Here is a 20,066-nt window from a genome sequence, read left to right as displayed (position 1 = left end):
ATTATAAGCTCCATGTCTGTTAGTTTCTCCCTCATATGTTCTTTCACTTTCTGTCTTTGTAATATTTTATAGGTTTCCTGTTTCGTGTCCACTCAGGGACAGTCTTGCTTCACCTATATCCCCACGCCTCCCTCAGATTATTTTGAAGCCAACCCCAGGCACCATTATCATTTTTTCTATAAATATTTCAGTATTTGTCTCTAAAAGATAAGGAGCCTTTTTAAAGATTTACTTATTAATTTGAGGAGGAAAGAGCATGCGTGGGGGAGAGGCAGAGGGAGAGGGAGAGAATCTCAGGCAGACTCCACACTGAGCGTGGATCCCAGGGAGCTTGATCTTCCAACCCCGAGATGAGACCTGAGCCAAAACCAAGAGTCTGGCGCTTAACTGACTGTACCCATGTGCCCCCCCACTTTTGCAAGACTTAAAGGAACCCTTTTTTTGCATTTTTAAAATATTTATTTATTCATGAGAGACGGGAGGCAGAGGCAGAGGAAGAAGCAGACTCCCCATAGAACAGGGACCCCAGTGCGGAACTCGATCCCAGGACCCCGAGATCGTGACCTGAGCTGAAGGCAGTTGCTTAACCGACTGAGCCACCCAAGTGCTCCTTAAAGGAGCCTTTTTAAAAACACAATTCCATGACTACACCTAAAACACTCTGACAATTCCTTTATCTCCAGCCTGTGTTCAAATATCCCTGAATGTCTAATAAGAATTTTTATGTAGATTTTTTTCCAAATAAGGAGCCAAAAAGGTGAAAACATTGAAGTTGATTGACCTAGTTAAGTCTCTTCTATAAGTTCCCCTTCCCATTTTGTTTGTCGAATAACCGATGTTTAGTTAAAACTGTGCTTATTGTCCCACAACATTTCCCAGGGACTAGATTTCGCAGATTGCATCCCCATGGTTTTGTTTGCTATGTCCCTCTGTCCCCTAGTGTTCCCTCCAAACTGGAAGACCTAGGACTGCACTGTTCAGTAAAGCAGACTTCGAATAGAAAAAGGGAATACAGATAACTCATAAATGATTTTTCTATCGATTACATGTCGAAGGGATAATATTTTGGATAATCTTATATTAAAATATGTTATAATTATTTTCATCTGTTTCTTTTTACTTTTGATGTGGGTCCTACTAAATTTAAAGTCACAGCTGTGCCTTGTGTTACTATATTTCTAGTGGACTAAAAGCTGGATATGACTCTGGTTCCATTTTTTCTTCTGGAGCACCAATAGCAATCAGAATATCTAATGCTCAGACTTTCATTGCTAGACAAAATTGCCCATAAAAGAAAACAGGGCTCCCATTCAGGACTCTGAGCGGGGGGGTGGTCCAAGTGAGCCTGAAACGTTTTCTTAAGACAGAATTAGAAAGTGCTCAGGGACACCTGGGTGGCCCAGTCTATTAAGTGTCTGACTCGATCTCAGCTCAGGTCTTGATCTCAGGGCTGTGATTTCAAGCCCTACATTGAGCTCCATTCTGAACATGGAGCCTACTTTTTTTTAAATGTGTTCAAAAACTAATGGGAACATATCAAAAGAATGCAAGAACCAACTTCAAGAACCCCTACTGGCCAAATTTGGGATGTTTTAAACCTCGCAAAAGACAATAGTAGTGGATTGTAATGCATTGAATAAAAGAAGAATCCATGTGTCCATGGAAATGCTAAAAAGAAAAGTTATATAGAGAAAGGGGAGCATCTACATTACAGAGGAATGTCAACTAATAAAAGTAAAAATTGGGATTTTACCATTTTCCAACCAGTATGTTAATAATCGTTCCAGGCAAGAATCATCACTGAATGTTCCAGATTCAAAGAGACAGAAGAGATAGGAGGACTAAATGTAATATGATCTGTGACTGGATCCTGGATCGAAATATAAAAATGCCTTTAAAGGACATTATTGGGACAATGGGGGAAATTTGTATATAGACTGATTATTGGAAAAGAGTGTCCTATCCTGTAACCTTTCTTGTATGTGATCCTTATTTAGCAGTATTTAGGAAAATGTCTTTGTTGTTAGAAGATACATAGTGAAGAGCTTAGAGGCAAAGTGGTACATTGCCTGCAACTCACTCTCTAATGGTTTCAAAAAAAAATCATATGTCCATTATCTACACAAAGACAATTATGGAAAATATTAATAATCATTGAATCTAGGCACATAATTCATGATTGTCTTTCTTTTAGTAATGTTAATCTATTGATGGTCATTCTTAGATCTTATTACCAAATGAAAGTTTCAGAATATGGTGACATACTATCTTTCTTTATTGATTCAGTTCTTTGCTTGGCCTTCCCTTTACTCATTAGTTTATAGAACGAATTCTTATTCTTACTGGTGATCAAATTGTCCCTTCTTGGGACAGTGAGAGCCTCTTCAAGTTGACTCTTGAGTTCGACAGGACCCCAGGAGTCTTGGCTAGTTTCCTTACTTTCTGATTTGACAAGGTGTTCCTGGCTTTTCTTGTCTGTTTCCTGACCCAGATCTGCAATCAGCCATTGCTCCCAGGAGTTTTGGTTCCTTTTAGCAGTAAATCAAATGGACGTGTTTTCATTCCCTTTCAGCTTGCTGTTCTGTATCTCTTTTCACAGAAAGGGATACTCCCTGTATTGGCTATTTGCACTGTCTTTCATGGTATGGAACTTTTTCACGTGATTCATAATTTGTATCTATTTTCCCAAGACTTTTACCCCCAGGTGTCCTGTATTGTCACACACCCCCACCCCCATGGTGCACAGAGGTACAGATATTACCTTCTGGATCCCACAGGTTTCTAAAGCCCTAACCCAGTTTTTACTGGGGACCAGTCAATGGAGAGAGGCCATTGAAGGGACAACATGGTTTCCATCCTAGGTACTTTGTTTGACTCTTTTACAATGAGATGTATTTTCATGTTAATTACAGAATTATAAAAGGGCAAGACACCTACATGCCACAGATTGGACAGTGGGAATGTGAGGAGGCTGTTTACTTGTCTAATGTGGGAGTGATTTTTTTTTGTCTTTGTTTGCTTTTCCAGGATCTGTACCCAGCTCTGAAAGGTGTAAGCACAGTTTTCCACTGTGCATCACCCCCACCATCCAGTAACAACAAGGAACTCTTTTATAGAGTGAATTACATTGGCACCAAGAATGTCATTGAAACTTGTAAAGCAGCTGGGGTTCAGGTAAGGGGAAAGCGGAGTGAGTGCCCTCAGGAGCATGTCATGGCCCTTCCTAAGTGTGGGAGCCAGGAGTCTTCTCATTCTCTCCCTGGGCCTAGCCAGGCTTGCTTCCTAGATTGTTATGCAGATTCTAGAAACTGAGTCCTATTTGCTGCTGGGCCAACGTGAGCTGCATGTCAATAGACCATTTGAGGAGCCTAAGGCTTATGAGTCTTTGGTTAAGAGCCATACAAGTGTCGATATTGCTTTTATTTTTTATTGTGGTTAAATAAATGTCATACAATTTACCATTTTAACCATTTTTTAAAAGATTTTATTTATTTCCTTATTTGACAGAAGGAGTGGGAGAGCGCAGGCAGAGGGAGGGAACCAACTGAGCCCCCCAGGCGCCCCTTAACCATTTTTTAATTTCCAGCTCAGTGGCATCAAGTGCATTCAGATTGCTGTGCAAACATCCCCATCATCCTCCTGAACTTTCATCTTCTCACACTGAATCTCCATCCCCATTAAGCCTCAGCTCCCCACCCCCTCCTCTCCAAGCCTTTGGTACCTACATTCTGTTTCCATGAAGCTAGAGATGTCAAAGACGTGGACTCATACATGGTATCTGTACCTTTCTGTCTAACTTATTTCACTCAGTATGATGTGTTCTAGGTTCATCCATGTCGTGCCGTGTCTCTGAATATTTCATCGCGTGGATAGAGCACATTTTGTTTAGCCATATTCATCCACCAGTGGACGCTTGGGTTGTTTCCACTTTTGAGAAAGTATCGTGCATCGCGCTGCCAGGAGCGTGGCTGTGCCAGTGCCTGCTCCCGGCTCTGCCTGCAGTTCTTTTGCGTCGAGACCCGGACGTGGAGTTTCTGGGTCACACAGTCATTCTGTGTTTAACCTTTCAAGGAACTGCCATACTGCTTCCCAGACTCTGCCTCTATTTTCAAACTATTTACTTTTCACCAATAGAAACCTGTTATAACTCAGACCTGAGGAGCTATAAATTTCTACCTCGTGCTTTGTTACAAATGCGGGTTCTCGGGCTCACCCTGATGGGGCCCCCGGCGTCATCAGCTGGCCCAGCAAGAACATCTGAGGAAGAAGCTCTTCAGGGCTCAGTGCCCTGGAAAGGAAGGATCAGGGTCAAAACCACCCCTTATGCTTTGCAAATGGCAAGAAACTTTGCCCTGCAGTTGTCCCCTGATTTGCTCCTTCATAGGTAACCGGGAGCTACTAATGTAACTTAAGAGGTGAGGAAATAGCCCTTTGCTAGTAAATGAAAGAGGTGGGACTCGGCTCAGACCCTCTGATGGCAAATCCGGGCCTCCTTAGTCTACACCATGCTTGTGTAACTAGAGCTTTGGAATTTCCTGGCTGCTGTTTTTTAAATGGAATAACCTTGTTATCCAGAAAAGATTCAGGAATGACATAGCACCCATATAGTCATCACAGCATTTCTGTAACGTCACCAGTGGGATTCAAGTTCCATGTGTGTCCATTCTCGAGGCCTTTGCTGTCCTTGCCCACCCCTGGGGAACCAGTGTTCTGAATCCGCATTTATCGTTGCTGTTCTGCTCCAGGTGCAGCCACAATATACGTTATCAGTTTCTATAAAATTACAAACTTTATAGAAATGATATCTTGACTCTATCTTCCTGCAACTTGCTTTCTTCCCCCAATGTTATGTTTTTGAGACTTAACCATCTCATGCTCCCTCTCTCTCTCTCGAATGAAAAGAAAAAGGAAAAAAAATGGCTTTCATGTTGTATTTAGGAAACATTTGATAAGACTGAAATCAAAAGATTATTTGATTTGGGTTTTTTCCCCCAAAGGTTTAACGTGTTACTTTGCACATTTAATCTTTAATCCACCAGGAATTTGCGTTTCTGTAGGGTCTGAGGTACCGATTGAATTTTTGTTGTTCGGCACCTTTTATCCCGTGATCCATCCTCTCCTCCCGCCCAGCGCCCCGTCCTGCGCGCTGCAGGCGTCGGTGCCTCGCGTGGGTCTGTGGCAGCACCCTCTCCCGCCCGGTCGTGCCACCGCGCTCTGCCCTCACAAGCCAGCCGTAGGATGAATCTCAGTAACTGCTAGGACAAGCCACCCCCAGCCGTGTTCTTCAGGATCTGCCCGGCTGTTCTTAGCTCTCTGCTTGTCCATCTAAATTGTAGAATCAACCTGTCAAGTTCCTCTTGGAATCATTACTGTAACTGCATCAAATTTAAAGGCAGTTTGGGAGAGCACGGATACCTTGCCGATACTGCGTCTCCGTATCCACAGACACATCATCTCTTTCTCGCGAATGCCTTTTAATACTTTTACCCTTTACTTCAGAAGGGTTTTACACATCCTCTGTCAAGTTTATCCCTCTGAACCTAATTTTTGGTTATTGAAGTAATATCTTTCATATTACATTTTTAATTGCTAACGCACAGAAACATAGTTGGGTTTTGTATATTGATTTTGTACTCCCCAGTACCGCTGAACTCTAACTGTAAAGTTTTCTTTATGTTCATAATGTTTTCTACGTAGACATTTACAACATCTGTGAATGGCGATAGTTTTGTCTCTTCTTTTCAAATTATTCCTTGTTTGTCTTAACCCACTGTGCCTGCTAGGACTTCAGTACAATGTCGAGTAAAAGTGGTAAAACTATGATTCGAGCTAATGGTGTTTAGTATTGGGCGCTGCCCTTAACCAGAGGACTGGAAGCTGAGACCCTTGTAAGAAATCAATATGTATAAATGAGACTACTAAAAATAATAATGGCAGAGGAGAACAACTTTGGGGTTTTTTTAAAGATTTTATTTATTTATTTGACGAAGTGAGAGATCACAAGTAGGCAAAGCAGCAGGTGGAGGAGGGGGGGGAAGCAGGCTCCCTGCTGAGCAGAGAGCCCAATGCCGGCTCGATTCCGGGACCCTGAGACCATGACCTGAAGCCAAAGGCAGAGGCTTAACCCTCTGAGCCACCCAGGCGCCCTCAAGTGGGCATGTGTTCATGTGCTGACATGGCAGGGTTGGCCTTAGAATCACAAAGCATCTCTTTCAGACAGACATGACCCTCGGAGTTTGTGGGCTATCCTTCTCCCTCGAGGAATCATTCCCATACTGAGATACCACAAATAATGGAAGTCTGTACCATCTCTCAGTAGTGATAGCAGACAAAAAAGGTGAAATCCACTGTTTGAGAGTGTAATAGAATGTGTGTCAGATCCACGTAGCTACAGAAAAAGGTGAGCTTTGAATTATTTTAAGAAGGCTCGAAAAGCAATAAATCATTTCTTCGGTTACAAACTGGGCCATTTAATTTTCTTTCATGTACGACCATCAGCTTCTTTAAATAGTGATCATTTCTTACTTGAATTTTTAAAATCTTCCTTTCTCTTCTGCCAGAAACTCATTTTAACCAGCAGTGCCAGTGTCATTTTTGAGGGTGTCAACATCAAGAATGGAACTGAAGACCTCCCTTACGCTGTGAGACCCATTGACTATTACACGGAGACAAAAATCTTACAGGAGAGAGTATGTACCTGAGAACTGGTTGAGTGACAAGCAAGTTCCATGAACATCTAGATGGTTTCGATTTTTAAGAAAAGTATTTATGCCGTTAGTGTTCTCAAGCCTGCATACCTAACTTGGGAAGTGAACTTTGGGGCTGAAATTCAACTTTAAAAACAATGCCAATAGTTTAATGTGACCAGACAGAGGTCTGAGTATTGTACAGGAAGTACCTCGTTTAAGCTTCACAAGGAGCCCGTAAGGGGGACACTGTCGGCAGCAGCAGGCTATGCCGGAGGACAGCTGATGCACAGGGATTCAGTTGCATCTTGAGGCCGTGTCGCTGGGAGGGACCCGAACCCACACAGCCTCTAGGCCATGCAAGGTCAGCAGTTGCCGTAGAAATCAGCAGCAATTTATGATGACCCCAAGCACACAGGCAGAACTTGGGCTTAACACGCAAGTGTTTTCATTTGAACACACCTTCCTAGGGGCACTCTTGCCCCCCTCCCTTATTTAAATTAAGCCATGAAAGGATCTTGCTTTATTTTAAGGAAAAGTACTGGGGAAAGTACAGGTTCCCGCCCGGCAGGCCCACTTTGCCGGGGAGCCCCTGATTCTCACAGCAGTCTGCACTGAGTAATGGGCACCAGGGCTGCAGGGCCCCTGAGAGCAGCTAGCCCCGCCACTAGCGTCCAAGGAGAATATTACTGTAAGGACAGACTCACTTGAAGGCCATGGATGCTCGTGGGCCACAGACAGCTTGCCTTAGCTGGGGAAGCTGCGAGGGCCTCTCCCAGGTGTTTGCAGCATGTCCCACGTGGAGCTGGAGCTTAGTGCTTGTTGGCGTAAATTCCTCTGAGCCTCCCGAGAGCCAGTTGCTTCCCATCTGTTTGCTGTCACTCCAGGTCAGGAAGTTCCAGGAGAACTCGTCTGTGCGCAGGCACAAGGGCCTCCCCAATCCAGGGGCAGAAGCCTGGCCTTTTGTAAGTCCGAGTCCCGTCTCCAGGTTCTGCCAGCCTGCTCCTGGGGGCACAGGGAGCTGTCCAGAGCTCTCACCTGCGAGGACTTAACCCGGAAGCACCGAGGCTGTTGCCGGGCCCCGTGTACTCTCATCCAGGCACCGAGACTCCCACCTCCTGTGCTCAGCAGCTGCAAGGGACAGCCATGGCTCTCAGCTCATCGGTGTCTCACTTGCATTGACTTTGGGTGCCTGATGGTAAACTCGGTCAAGTAGCTTAACGTCACTGGAACCAAAATGTGCACAGGAATTTTGCCACCATAGAGTAGAAATCCTAGGTGAGGCCTTACAGTAAGTGTCCTTATCAAGCACATACTTCCCGAGTCAAGTGACATACGTCTTGTCATAAGTGCACAGTCCCATCTAGGTAGGAACTGTCTGGTCACCATTTTGACCAATAACAGAACAAATCATTCAGGATGTTTTGTTACTTTTGAGACAAAACCTCTTTGTACTTTAACCCCTTAAGTTCTGGTTTGTCCACTGAGCCTCACAGGACACATCTTAAAGACTTGACCTGTTTCTCCCAGACCTTTTACCTTCTCAGCCCCTTCTTCCTGGCCCACTTGGGTTCATCAGAGTCCCTTCCTAGGGGGTGGTACTCAGAACTGACCAGAACAGCTCAGGACTGGTGGGAACGAGCACATGGAACCTAAGGCAAGAAGGGCAGAGGCTCTGGAAGCCTCCGATCTTTTCCACAGACTGCGGCCAAGGCTCGTCTTCTCCTGACTGCATTTGTGCATTTTAGTTTTTGAACCCAAACCAGGCCTTTCTCTTTGATGATGTTGTTGTTGTTGTTGTTGTTTTAAGTAGGCTCTGTGACCGATGTGGGGCTTGAACTCAAAACCCTGAGATCGACAGTCACATGCTCTACTGGCTGAGCCAGCCAGGAGCCCCTGATCATACTGGTTTCGACCCTGCTGTGTCTCCCATCAGTGGATGGCATAGAGAAGTAGCCCCAAATTATACCAGAGCAGCAGTCAGCCTCTGTGTCCCCTGACCTGTCCCTTCTGCTCCTTCACAGGAAGTCCTGGGTGCCAATGATCCCGAGGGGAATTTCTTAACCATGGCCATTCGCCCTCATGGCATCTTTGGCCCGAGGGACCCCCAGTTGGTGCCCATCCTCATCGAGGCAGCCAGGAAGGGCAAGATGAAGTTCGTGATCGGGTAAGTTGGCCCGCAGTTGGTCTTCTCCCCGACCCCTGACAAAGATCAGTCTTGTTTGGTTAGCTCTTCTCTAATGCTGCCTTCTCTGCTGCCCTCTGTGTGGGTTTCCTGGGGCTGCCCTGAACCAATGACCACAAACCGAGGGGCTTAAAACAACCGAGATTAATGCTTTCTCAGTTCTGGAGGTAAGAAGTCTGAAATGAAGGTGTTGGCAGCGTTGGTACCTTCTGGAAACGGGGGAAAATCTGTTCCAGGCCTTCCTCCCAGCTTTCTAGTTTGCCTTGCCACCTTGCCTCCCTGCCTGTGGCTTTGCCCCCCTGCTGCCCTGTCTTCTTGCTTTGCGGGATTAGAAAAGGATGGTCGGATGGTGTGAGGCCAGAGCAAGCCCTTGGCCCGGAGTGTCCAGGGGGAGCTGAAGATGACTTACAGCTCAGATGGAAGTCTAGAGCAGGGAGTGCCAGGGTGGGCAGGCAGGGGACCGGGCTTTCAGACTCGTCGCTCGGCCCTTACATCTCCCTCTGAGGGCCCCAGGAATCCTGGTCCCTTAACCATGCCCCTTGTGCCCACAGAAACGGGGAGAATTTGGTGGACTTCACCTTTGTGGAGAACGTGGTACATGGACACATCCTGGCTGCAGAGCACCTCTCCCGAGATGCAGCTGGGAGTGGGAAGGTAAGGCAAGCGCGGCTGCCTGTCTTCGGACTGCGCGTCCCTGCGAGTGGGTTCATTGGCTGATTGCCTTCATGCTTCTGCATCCTGGCCGATCTGCTTTAGGACCCCCTCGGTCCCAGGCTGATGCCCCGTGGGCGGGAGGGTGGTGAATTCCAGGGATTGACCGAGCGTTCGGGGCCTCGTTCTCCAGGCCACGTGACCTGGATGCCCGCTGTGGACGTGACCGCTCCAGCAGGGTCCCATGTACATTTGGCGGGGTGCTTGCTACTCCCCTTCCCTCCTTGTCATTCTGGAAATCTCACGTTTTCTCCCCCGCTGCCCACCGTTGCTCATGCCTCGCGCCCCTCCGTGGGGGTGGATGCATCTCAGTCTCCCGGCGGCGTCTGGCACCTGGAGCACAGGATAGACATGGCGGGAAGAGGCTCTCATGAGGAGAGGGGAGAGCACAGTAGGGCCCCCTCACCCTCTCCTCCCACTCATAGGGCGCCCAGTGCCTTGTTTCTCACCTGCTACCTTTGGACCCCCCTCTGTAGGTCTCACTTTTCTCCTGGGCCTCTGCTGCTTTCCCACTCCTGTGACACTTCGGGTGGCAGGGGGCGGTGAGTGTATGGCTTCATGTTTCAGACCAAATACAGCACAGTTGAGAAATGGTGTGTGACCTCTTGTTGCATTTCAAGAAAAGGAGTTTCACCACAATTAACATGATTATTAAATTAAATTAACAAACATCCCTTCCTGAGTGCAATCTAAGCTTCACCTAAAAATCCTGCCCCACAGAGAAAACTCACCTTTCCTGTCTACACCCTATGTCTGCCCATAGCTCCCAATCAGAAAAACCTCTCTGCCGCTGGCTGACGTTCGCACATCAGAGATGCTGGGTGGGCCGGTGGGGAGAGGCCACTCGCTTCCCAAAATACTGGTCCCAGGCGGAGTCATCAGCTTACGCCTGCGCTCCGAGTTCCAAGTGTGGTCTGCCCACCTCCGCAGCTAGGGAGCATTTCCTAACTTCTGGTTCTCTCTGCAGGCATTTCACATCACCAATGACGAACCCATCCCTTTCTGGACATTCCTGTCCCGCATCCTGACAGGCCTCAACTACGAGGCCCCCAAGTACCACATCCCCTACTGGGTGGCCTACTACCTGGCCCTCTTGCTGGCCCTCCTGGTGATGGTGATGCGGCCCGTCATCCAGCTCCAGCCCACTTTCACACCCATGCGCGTCGCACTGGCCGGCACATTCCACTATTACAGCTGTGAGAGAGCCAAACGGCTCATGGGCTACCGGCCACTGGTTAGCATGGATGACGCCATAGAAAGGACCGTGCAGAGTTTTCGTTACCTGCGGAAGGTCGACTGATGCAGCCCGGAGACTGGGCCCGTCTCAGCGCGTTCCCCAGCCGCCAACTCCTCTGTGGACCCGCAAACTAACATCCTTCAAAGGTGGAGGAAACAGCTGGCATTTCCCCCGTTGTCAGATTGGACTGGAATTTCTTAAAGCAGGCAGCTTCATATTCTGCTGTTTGGTGTTCTCTCCCTGTCGCCCCCCCCACACACACACACCCGCCAGGTTACTTAGCATTCCAGCGTCCTTCGACGTAATCGAAGCTGTAGGGGAAAAACAATCCATTTGCTAATCGATGTTGGGAAACTAGATTTACTTCCGTGCAACGCAGTACTAGAGTAGAAGCCACAGAAGGAAAGCAGGAGATTCCAACACATGGGGAAACTTTAAGAGAGATGCAGAATGTAAAGCAAACACTTTTTAAAAGCTTAAATAATTGTCACCCCTCACCCCATCAGGCCCTAGCGGGAAATGACCGTGTTCTCTGCCCAGTACAGCTGGTGTGCCTGCCTCCATTGTTCTTTCATAAAACACTCTTTCGTGGACACGTCTCTCTCTCTCTTTTTTTTAAAGATTTTATCCACTTATTTGCCAGCAGGTGCAAGAGGGAGGGAGAGCTCACACAGGGCTAGTGGCAGGCAAAGGAGGAAGCAGACTCTCCGCTGAGCAGGGAGCCCGATGTGGGACTCGATCCCGGGACCTCAGGATCATGTCCTGAGCCAAAGGCAGACGTTTAACTGATTGAGTCACGCAGGTGCCCCCACACATCTCTTTATCAGCAGAGACCCGTTGTCCCTTTTAGTTGCAAGGCAGTGTGCCCTAGTGGCTTGCCGTTTCTGCTGTGTAGCTCTTCTAACATGGGGCATGGGGCTGGGTGACAGTGAGCCACTGGCGTTTGGGCAGAAAGTCCATGAGATGATGCAGAAAGGACAATTTCTCTGCAGCTCATGCTCATAGACCCCTTCAGGCCAGTTTCCAAGAGGCAAAGCACACAAGATGCGGTGGTCTCTATTTTCTGGTGACGTTCTGCTTACAGAACCTGGTTTCACGGGGGGTGGGAGGTTGGGGGAACCAGGTGGTGGGTCTTGGAGAGGGCACGGGTTGCATGGAGCACTGGGTGTGGTGCAAAAACAATGAATACTGTTATACTGAAAAGAAATTAATAAATAAAAGAACCCGGTTTCTTCCCAGACTGATGGAAATGTTCTCTTCTCTGCCATTGCCTAGGGGTGGGGAGGCAGCCGGGGAAACTGGAAGAAAGTGAAGATGCTGTCCGTGCCATGAGGTGTGTGAGAGCAGTATCCCACCCGCCTGGGGGCTACTGTGCTAAGCCGACGGGGCAGGGGCGCACAACTAGAAACGTCAGCCAAGGTCTTTGCCCTTAGAATTCATATTCTGCTGTTTGGTGTTCTCTCCCTGTCGCCTTAGAATTGAGGAGCCCAAGCTATGTTCACAGGCCCCTGTAATACCAGACAGAAAATGAGACACTTGGGACAAGGTGGTCTAAGCTACGGCCTCCAGGCAAAACCGTCAGTGATGCTTGCAACGAGGAGCTGACAGCACTGAATCGGACTGAGTCAGTAGGTGGCACTTCAGGCTGAAAGGTCAGGTTCAGAGTCAGAGGCTGATTACAGTTTCTTCCTCGGATCCAGAGAAGCACAGGAGTGACCAGCCGGGCTTGGGGAAGGGGGGCGTGGAGCAGTGGAAGTTTGGCATGGCTGAACGGATACGCAGGGCTGAGGGCTGCCAAGCCAAGAGGACTAAACTGTTTCCGGTAGGCATGGGAGAGCACTGCCGCTTTGCGCAGCAGAGGGCAAAAATCAAGAAACGTATTGTGGCCACCCTGTGTGGGAGCTTGGGCGATCAGATAGGAAGTGACAAAGGTCTGGGTGATGGTGCGGCCAGGAAGTAGAAGGACTCCGCGCTCACTGCTTGATTCCCTCCGAGGAGGCCAGGCCATAGGACCGCTACACTCTGCTCTCAGAGCTACGAGGAGCACAGGCTCGGGCCTAAAAAAGCGAAGCCGGCAGACCAAAGTGCCCTCAGCGTTGTCCTTCCAGCGCCTTCGGGAAACGCGAGCAGCTGCCTCTACTTAAGATGGATGGGCCAGTCCATTCACGTCTACCTCGGGGAGCCTTTTGTCTGCTCACTTGTTCCGTTCAGCCAGTCCTTCTTCTTTTTTATTTTTTAAGATTTTTTTTTACTTATTTATTTATTTGACAGAGAGAGATCACAAGTAGACAGAGAGGCAGAGAGAGAGGAGGGGAAGCAGGCTCCCCACTGAGCAGGGAGCCCGATGCGGGACTCGATCCCAGGACCCTGAGATCATGACCCGAGCCGAAGGCAGCCGCTTAAGCCACTGAGCCACCCAGGCGCTCCTCAGCCAGTCCTACACGTCTGTAGGGCACTGCCTGGGCTGCCGTGGGGAAGAAACGGGCACAGTCTGGAGCCGATACTGCCGTGGAAACCCCCTCCCAACCCCAGACAGCTTTTATGGCCGCTCCTCGCTCTGCCCTGCGTTCCTGACTCACACCTGTGTCACCCCCATCTGTTGGGAGAAAGTCTGACCGCCCAGACCTATTGGCGGAGGCTCCGTGGGCCGGCCGCTTTGTGTACAGGCCCCACCCATGGTTCCAAACCACCGAAACCGACTCCCTCCAGGTCACCAAGTCCAGCTAGAACCTTGCCGCAGCCACTGCAAGTCTGAACTCATCCCACTCACCAGCCTGAGTCCCCAGGCCACTCCGACCTGTCCCTTGTCTAATGGCTGATGACTTTGCTGCACACTTCCCTAAAATGACATCCTGGAGAAGTGACCTAGGCCTGCACCTCCCTCCCCCCCCGCCAACCGCCTCCGCGTCACATCCACCTGTAGAATCAGGCTGGAGGGAAGCCAGTTGTCCGCCGGCTTGAGGACAGCTGAAAGTCCCCGTCCAGCTCGGCGTGTTCATTGGGGAGGTCTCTCATTTCAGTCCCTTCCCTCCCCATTGATACTGACCTAGTTCGGCTCCTGGCCCTGTCTGCACCGGGCTCAGGTGCACTGATCTGTGCGCCTCCCCTGATCCAGCCTTTGTGGGTCTCCGGGTTGTCCTTCCCGAAAGAGACCCTCCTCTGTCCCTCCTCTGTCCCTCCTCTGTCCCTCCTCTGTCAAAAACGCTTCAGTGCGTTCCAACTGTTTCGAACACCTTCTGCAGCCATTTTGTCACAGCCTGTTCTAAGCCCGCCTTTCCAGCTGCTTCCACTGGTTTCACACCTTCCGCGCCAGCCAAGCTGCTCATGACTTGTCGGACATCCCCTTACTCGGGTTGCCCTGGCTGCCTGCCATGTCCTCTCCTTGTTACGTCCCCAAACACAGAGTGGCCAGATCCCTTTCCCCACAAAAATCTACCCCAATCCTCCCGATTGGAAATATCTACTTGTTCTGGGCTCCCAGGCTATTGCTCTCAGTGTTTGCTTTGTTTAGAGTGTTCCCTCCGTGTACTTACTCCCACCCCCGCCAGGCCCGGAGCTCCTTGAGGGCAGAGTCCACCAGTGTCCCCACAGAGTGGGTGCTCAAGAAATGTGGGTAACCACCTGCCTCTACTGAAATCCCAGCATAACAGCAGCAACAGAAGGGAAGAGCCAGTGGGACTGGTTAGAGCAAAGGTTCCAGGCCTGGCGTTCATATGTAGAATTAGGAGGCCTGCGAACCCCAGGAACTGGACACAGCCTTGGGGCATCTGTGTGTGTGTCTTCTGTCGGAAGAGGCACGGAGCTCGAATTAGCTTTTCAAAGATGACTGTGGCCTCATAAATTCAAGTCAGTGGGGTGAGTGCCAACAGCTGTAGAGAAGCCTGCTTTTGAGGAAGGGTCCAAGAGAGACAGGCTGAGGGGGACGTGGCCAGAGTCGGGATCCCAGGCTTCGTTAGCATCTTCTGGAGCATGTGGTCATGGACCAAGGGGTGGCTGTGGCCAGCTGTTTTGTCTGGGGGTCCGCCCGACGCCAGCAGGCCAGCCTCGAAGCTCCTCATGGCTTCTCAGCTCCATTCCCTGCACAGCTCACCTCAGGGTATCGACTGCTGGGCCTGAAGCCTCCTTGTCTTTCACATGTCACATCTCCAACATCGTTTACTCCTCACGGCTTCATCCCCATAGTCTCCCTCTTCTGGCTTCCCTCAGAGCCCGCCCTGCATTGCCACCGGTCCCTGGCTTAGCTGTCCGGGTCTCCAACAAGCCACTGCATTCCTCAAGGACCAGGGGCTTTTGATGTGTTTCTCTGCCCAGTAAGAGGGACCAGACTGAAAGGGCATTAAGAGAAGAAAACTGGGACGCCTGGGTGGCTGAGTTGGTTAAGCAGCTGCCTTTGGCTCAGGTCATGATCCCAGCGTCCTGGGATCGAGTCCCACATCGGGCTCCTTCCTCGGCAGGGAGCCTGCTTCTCCCTCTGCCTCTGCCTGCCACTCTGTCTGCCTGGGCTCGCTCACGCTCCCTCTCTCTCTCTGATAAATAAATAAAAAATCTTTTTAAAAAAAGAGAAGAAAACTACTAACACAATGACCAGCTGGGGGAAGTCAAGAGAGAATTATCCCTCAGGCCAGTGCACCCCACATGACACATCTAGATTTATGAAGCTGACAGAGCAAAGGGGCTCATCTGGGGAGGAAGGGACACAGGCTCTAAATAGACACTTTGCAACACGAAGGGCTGAAAGGGCACAAAGAAGAGTTGGGAATGGACAAAACCGAGGCGTGTTCAGAGACACTAGAAGCCTTCCATCAGCAGCGCGCCCCTCTTTCCCCAGCACCGCCTAGTTGCCAATTACGGAAGACCCTGAATGATAGTGGACCCAAATTAGAGCCTTCCCTCGGTCAGGTCTTTCACCCACTCAGCCCCCAGGACGTGTGTTCACATTAGATCCTTCAGCCCAGAAAACTTTCTTGAGTGAGCTGGGTCGGAGAGAAAAGGCTTTCCCTGTCCTGCAACGCTTATGAGATGTCTTCTCTGGAAGTGCTGGGAGACACACACACACACACACGCCACTGCCTTTAATTCTCTGTGGAGACCATCAATTCAGAAAATATTAACTGAGCACCTGCTAAGTCCAAAGCGATCCGGAAGTGACCCACAGAGAAAAGTAATAACCCAAGTGTTCTTTGCCTTGGGAGCAAATGTCCACAAACTGAACTTGGGGTCAAATCCTATTTGCCTGTGCTTTGGTCAATAAAATGTTACTGGTACAAGCCCACCCACTGGTTTACTTCCTGTCTATGGCCACATCCATGGTGCAACGGCAGAGATGACCAGTTGCAAATGGAGATCGTGTAACCCACAAAGCTGAAAATAGTTACTACCTTCCCCCTTACAGAAAAAGCTTGCCAACTCTGCTTAAGAGTGACTGATAGGCCAACAGGTACATGAAAAGATGCTCAACATCACTCATCATCAGAGAAATGGACATCAAAACCATAATAATATACCACCCCACCCCCATGAGGATGGCTACTTTCAAAAAATAAATGAATAAATAAAACAGGGTGAGTCCAATTTGGCCAGCTTGAGAAGAGAAGGAATGGCATTCCGGCTTCCAGGCCAAGGGAACCACCATGGTCTGTGACAGGAAATGGTGGGAGATGAGGCTGCAGGGGTCAAGGAGCTTGGATTTCATTGCCCTCTGAAGAGTGACATGGTGGCATTTGTGTTTGGGTGGTGGAAAGAGTTCAAGGCTCGTGGCCCCTTCCTCCATCTTCAGAGCGCTTCACCCCAATCCCCACTTCCATCAGGACATCTCCTCTTCAAGAGGTGGACATTTTGGGAAGCAATTATTTAGTCTGCCACAGTGGCTAATAAGGTACACGAGATGTAGAAAAGCACGGCTCTGGGCTTTTCAGCAGAGCAGGAGTTTCCTGGTCCTCTTTCCTGCCTAGCAGAACCTGTCAAGTATGAGGCTCTATCCAAACCCAAGGGCAAGATAGTGAGATGACTAGCTAAGGCATTGGCCAGATAGAATTCTGTCTGAAGTCTTTGTGGAAGGTATTGGGGCCTGGTTACAAGGCAGGCCTCCAGCTGGAAAGGGGCCAGAGGACAGGCAAGTCCCAACAGGCTCAACAATCATGAATCTAGGGAGGAGCATCCCCTCACCAAGCCGGCAGGGAGAGGCAGGCCCCCGGGGAAAGTGCCAATGCTCCAGCCTATCTCTGACAGGCCCAGGGCTTCAAGCAAACTGCTGCATCCCTACAGCCCTGCCTGCCAAATACTATTCAGATAATTCACTGGGCTAGTTTGGCACCAGCTGATGATTACAAAACCTGTACAGAGGTCACTAATAGGAGGTGCCGGCTTAGAAGGGGCTGAGAAATGTGGGCGGATGTGTAGGGCGGATTTAGAAAGGTCTGAGAATCCAGTGGCCCAGGCCAGCAAATGTTAGGTCCCAGCACCGCCTCCAGGCCTGGACTGGGTCTCATTTCCTGGTAGGAGAGGAAGTGGGATTTAGACATGCCTCTTTGTGCTGTATTTGGGGCTGGGATTATGTTTAGGGAAGTGGAGCTCAGAAACTAAGGTAAGGCCACCCAAAGATCGTCTAACCATAGTCGGTCAATCAAACGGGCTCCCAACGTGGGCCCAGGTGGTGCGGAGACCAAGCCTGGGAGAGTAGACTCTGGGAGAGAGGCAGAGACTAGATGCAAGGCCTCAAGTCCCTGTAGGCTGTGCAGGAGGGGGCACACCATGCTACTGCAGAACCGAGTGTCCTGAGGTCCTTATCCTGCTAACAGTTGATTGATTGCTGTCTTCTCTGAAGTCAGTTCTGGCCAGACCACTGAATGCTAAGAAGCCGCTTTCAGTGTGGAGGGGCCCAAGATAACCTTTAACGTTCACAGCCCCTCTGGGCCGGGGGCTTCACGGGTAGTCTGTTCAGGAGCTTTAAAGGGACTCCCATGGACTAAGACGGCCATTGCTAATGGCAGCGTGTGAGGGTCTCTCCTTGGAGTGCCTCCTGCCGTCTTTTCCTGGCTGAGTCCTACAACACTCTACTGGGTGGGCGGCCAGACCAGGTGAAGCGCCTGCTCTGCTCTCTCCCAGGCTCCCACTGGGGCTTGCTTGCCTAGGGCTTCTTCCACCGATGGTACTCGTGCAAGATTCCTGGCTCTTATACCTGACTCCCTCCACACTAAGGAGTCCTCCAAGGCAGTGCCTGCTTGGGACCTCCCTGGGACCCCTGCAGTGCCAGCACAGGCCTGGCATCCTGGACCCTACCTGTCCCCACCCCAGCAGGAGTCTCCACAGAGCCAGAGGGAACCCAGCAACAATGAGAAAACAGTAATGACCCATTTTCAAATTGGGTCACATTCACAGGCCCTGGGAATTAGGACATCGACACATCTTTTGGGGGGACATAATGCAACCCATAACAGTGCCCATCTGATCTCTAGTGGCCAAGGAGTACTTCGTGCCTTTGAGTTTCCCTCTGATCTTTTTCAGTGACGGAGTGAATCAAAGTCTTCTGTAAAGAGCTGGACAGAAGATTCTAGTGGTGCTACTATTGTTTTCCAATTGAATTTTATCATTTACATTAATATGGAGTCGTTCAGGTGGGCCCTAAGGCGATATGATGGTGCCCTTATGAGAAGAGGAAATAGGGACGCAGACACAGGGAAGACAGGTATGCGAACGAGAGAGAGAGAGAGACTGCAGTGATGTGACCACGAGCCGGGGCAACACTGAAGGCTGAAATCTGGAAGAGGTAGGAAGGATCTCCCCCTGGAGGAAGCACAGCCCCGCCGGCGCCTTGATTTCAGACTTCTGGCCTCCACAGCTGTGCGAGGATAAATGTTTCTTGTCTTAGTCCCTCAACCAGCACCAGTGTGTGGCATTTGATTGTGGCAGCCCCAGAACACTCCGACAGACACATCTGTACTAAAGGCACAAACGTCCTCTAGCTCCTCAGAGCAAGACAGAAGCAGAAGCCTTGTCCATCTTCCCATTCTAATGACGGCGCTCCTTGAGCTGCTTCTCTGAGCTTGCCGCGCTCACCCCAATCGTGAATAAACAGAGCTCCTCAGCTTCAAAGCAGTTTGGACATGCTAATTAACTCTCAGTTAATTGGATGAAATAAGGTGAAGCTCTAGTGACATCATTTCCATTCTGTGCCCAGATCTGGCCACAGGCAGTCTGGCGACTGCTGGGCTGTGAGCCTCGTCTTGTGTTAACATGTTATGCCTGTCCCACAGAACACTGATTAGGGAGGGCCCTCTACCCTCCTCAGCTCCATGGGCTTCAGAAAAGGACTGTGTGACACAAAGGGGTTCTGCAACTTTGTGTGTGTGTGTGTGTGTGTGTGTGTGTGTCCGTGTCTATATCTGAACTGCACACCCCGGTACTGTCCCACATAACTGAAATGCTCCTAATGGGAGTTCTAAACAAAAGCCTGCAAAAATTTGGATATATCTTCAGATTTTCCACAAAATAACCCTGTGGGGCTCTTTCTTTGACCCCCGGGGCCTCTGTATCCCCTTCCTTCTAGAACCAAGGAGAATAATCCCCTTACCCTTTATATTCAGGACCCCAGCAGATGAGCAGTACTTGAGCTGGGCAAGTAGCTGCTTGCAAGGCCTGGAGACAAGAACCCATTCCAAGTCAGAGTGGGGAGAGTTTCAGACCAAGGCCTGTGGGAAGGGGCAGGGCTGGGCTGTCCACACCACACCAGGGTCCGCCATGAATAGTGGGTGCGCTGTGGTGTACAGTACCGGGGACACAGGTTGGAGTCCTGCCTTCAGCTACGCCACTGATTAACCTGGATGATATCAACAGCTTCATCCCAGGTCTCCCTGCCTCTATTTGGGCTCCCCTTTGTCCTCTGCCCAGCAGCCAGGGGCTCCATGAGCCAGGCAGTCTGCTCTCGCCGTCTCTCACTGAACGCCAGGCAAAGGCTGCTCATTGCCCTCCCCGTGTTGGTGTCCCACCAGGGACTTGCTATCAGTGGTACTTATAACAAATAAAGACAGGCCATTCCTGGCTAATTCTCTTCGATTCCTTCAGATTAGGGCGGGTGGGGGGAACCCCCCAAGTCTGGTGCTTTTATGTTTTTAAACTTCGTAGTAAAGCAAAATAGACACTACAAAGAATATGCGTGCCATACATAAGTGCCTGCTTGAACACAGCTCACACAGAGAGCATGTCCATGGAAAAGCACCCGGGTCAAGAAACTTCCATGTCTGGCTTCTGT

The 20,066-nt window shown here is 49.7% G+C and overlaps 1 protein-coding gene and 1 long non-coding RNA gene across 7 annotated transcripts in view; both read left to right on the top strand.

Moving 5' to 3' along the window:
• The window catches only part of NSDHL (NAD(P) dependent 3-beta-hydroxysteroid dehydrogenase NSDHL), a 29,465-nt gene extending 17,406 nt beyond the window's left edge, over positions 1–12,059 (top strand). For 5 of the 6 annotated variants that reach the window (XM_082716647.1, XM_082716646.1, XM_082716650.1 and 2 more), the window contains 5 exons: positions 3,028–3,174; positions 6,561–6,689; positions 8,711–8,853; positions 9,423–9,525; positions 10,550–12,059. In XM_082716647.1, coding sequence (XP_082572773.1) covers positions 3,028–3,174; positions 6,561–6,689; positions 8,711–8,853; positions 9,423–9,525; positions 10,550–10,882 — 855 coding nt within the window. In that variant the 3' untranslated portion in view covers positions 10,883–12,059. The remainder of the gene's footprint in view (positions 1–3,027; positions 3,175–6,560; positions 6,690–8,710; positions 8,854–9,422; positions 9,526–10,549) is intronic. The other variant, XM_082716649.1, reaches the window with a different exon arrangement.
• LOC309856038 overlaps positions 1–20,066 on the top strand; it is a 1,055,650-nt gene that overhangs the window by 534,284 nt on the left and 501,300 nt on the right. The gene's annotated exons all lie outside the window — the stretch shown is intronic.

Source organism: Mustela nivalis, assembly GCF_964662115.1.
Source record: "Mustela nivalis genome assembly, chromosome: X".
Classification (NCBI taxonomy): Eukaryota; Metazoa; Chordata; class Mammalia; order Carnivora; family Mustelidae; genus Mustela; species Mustela nivalis.
The sequence above is the reverse complement of the archived record's forward strand: the minus strand, read 5'-3'. Positions and strand labels throughout refer to the sequence as shown.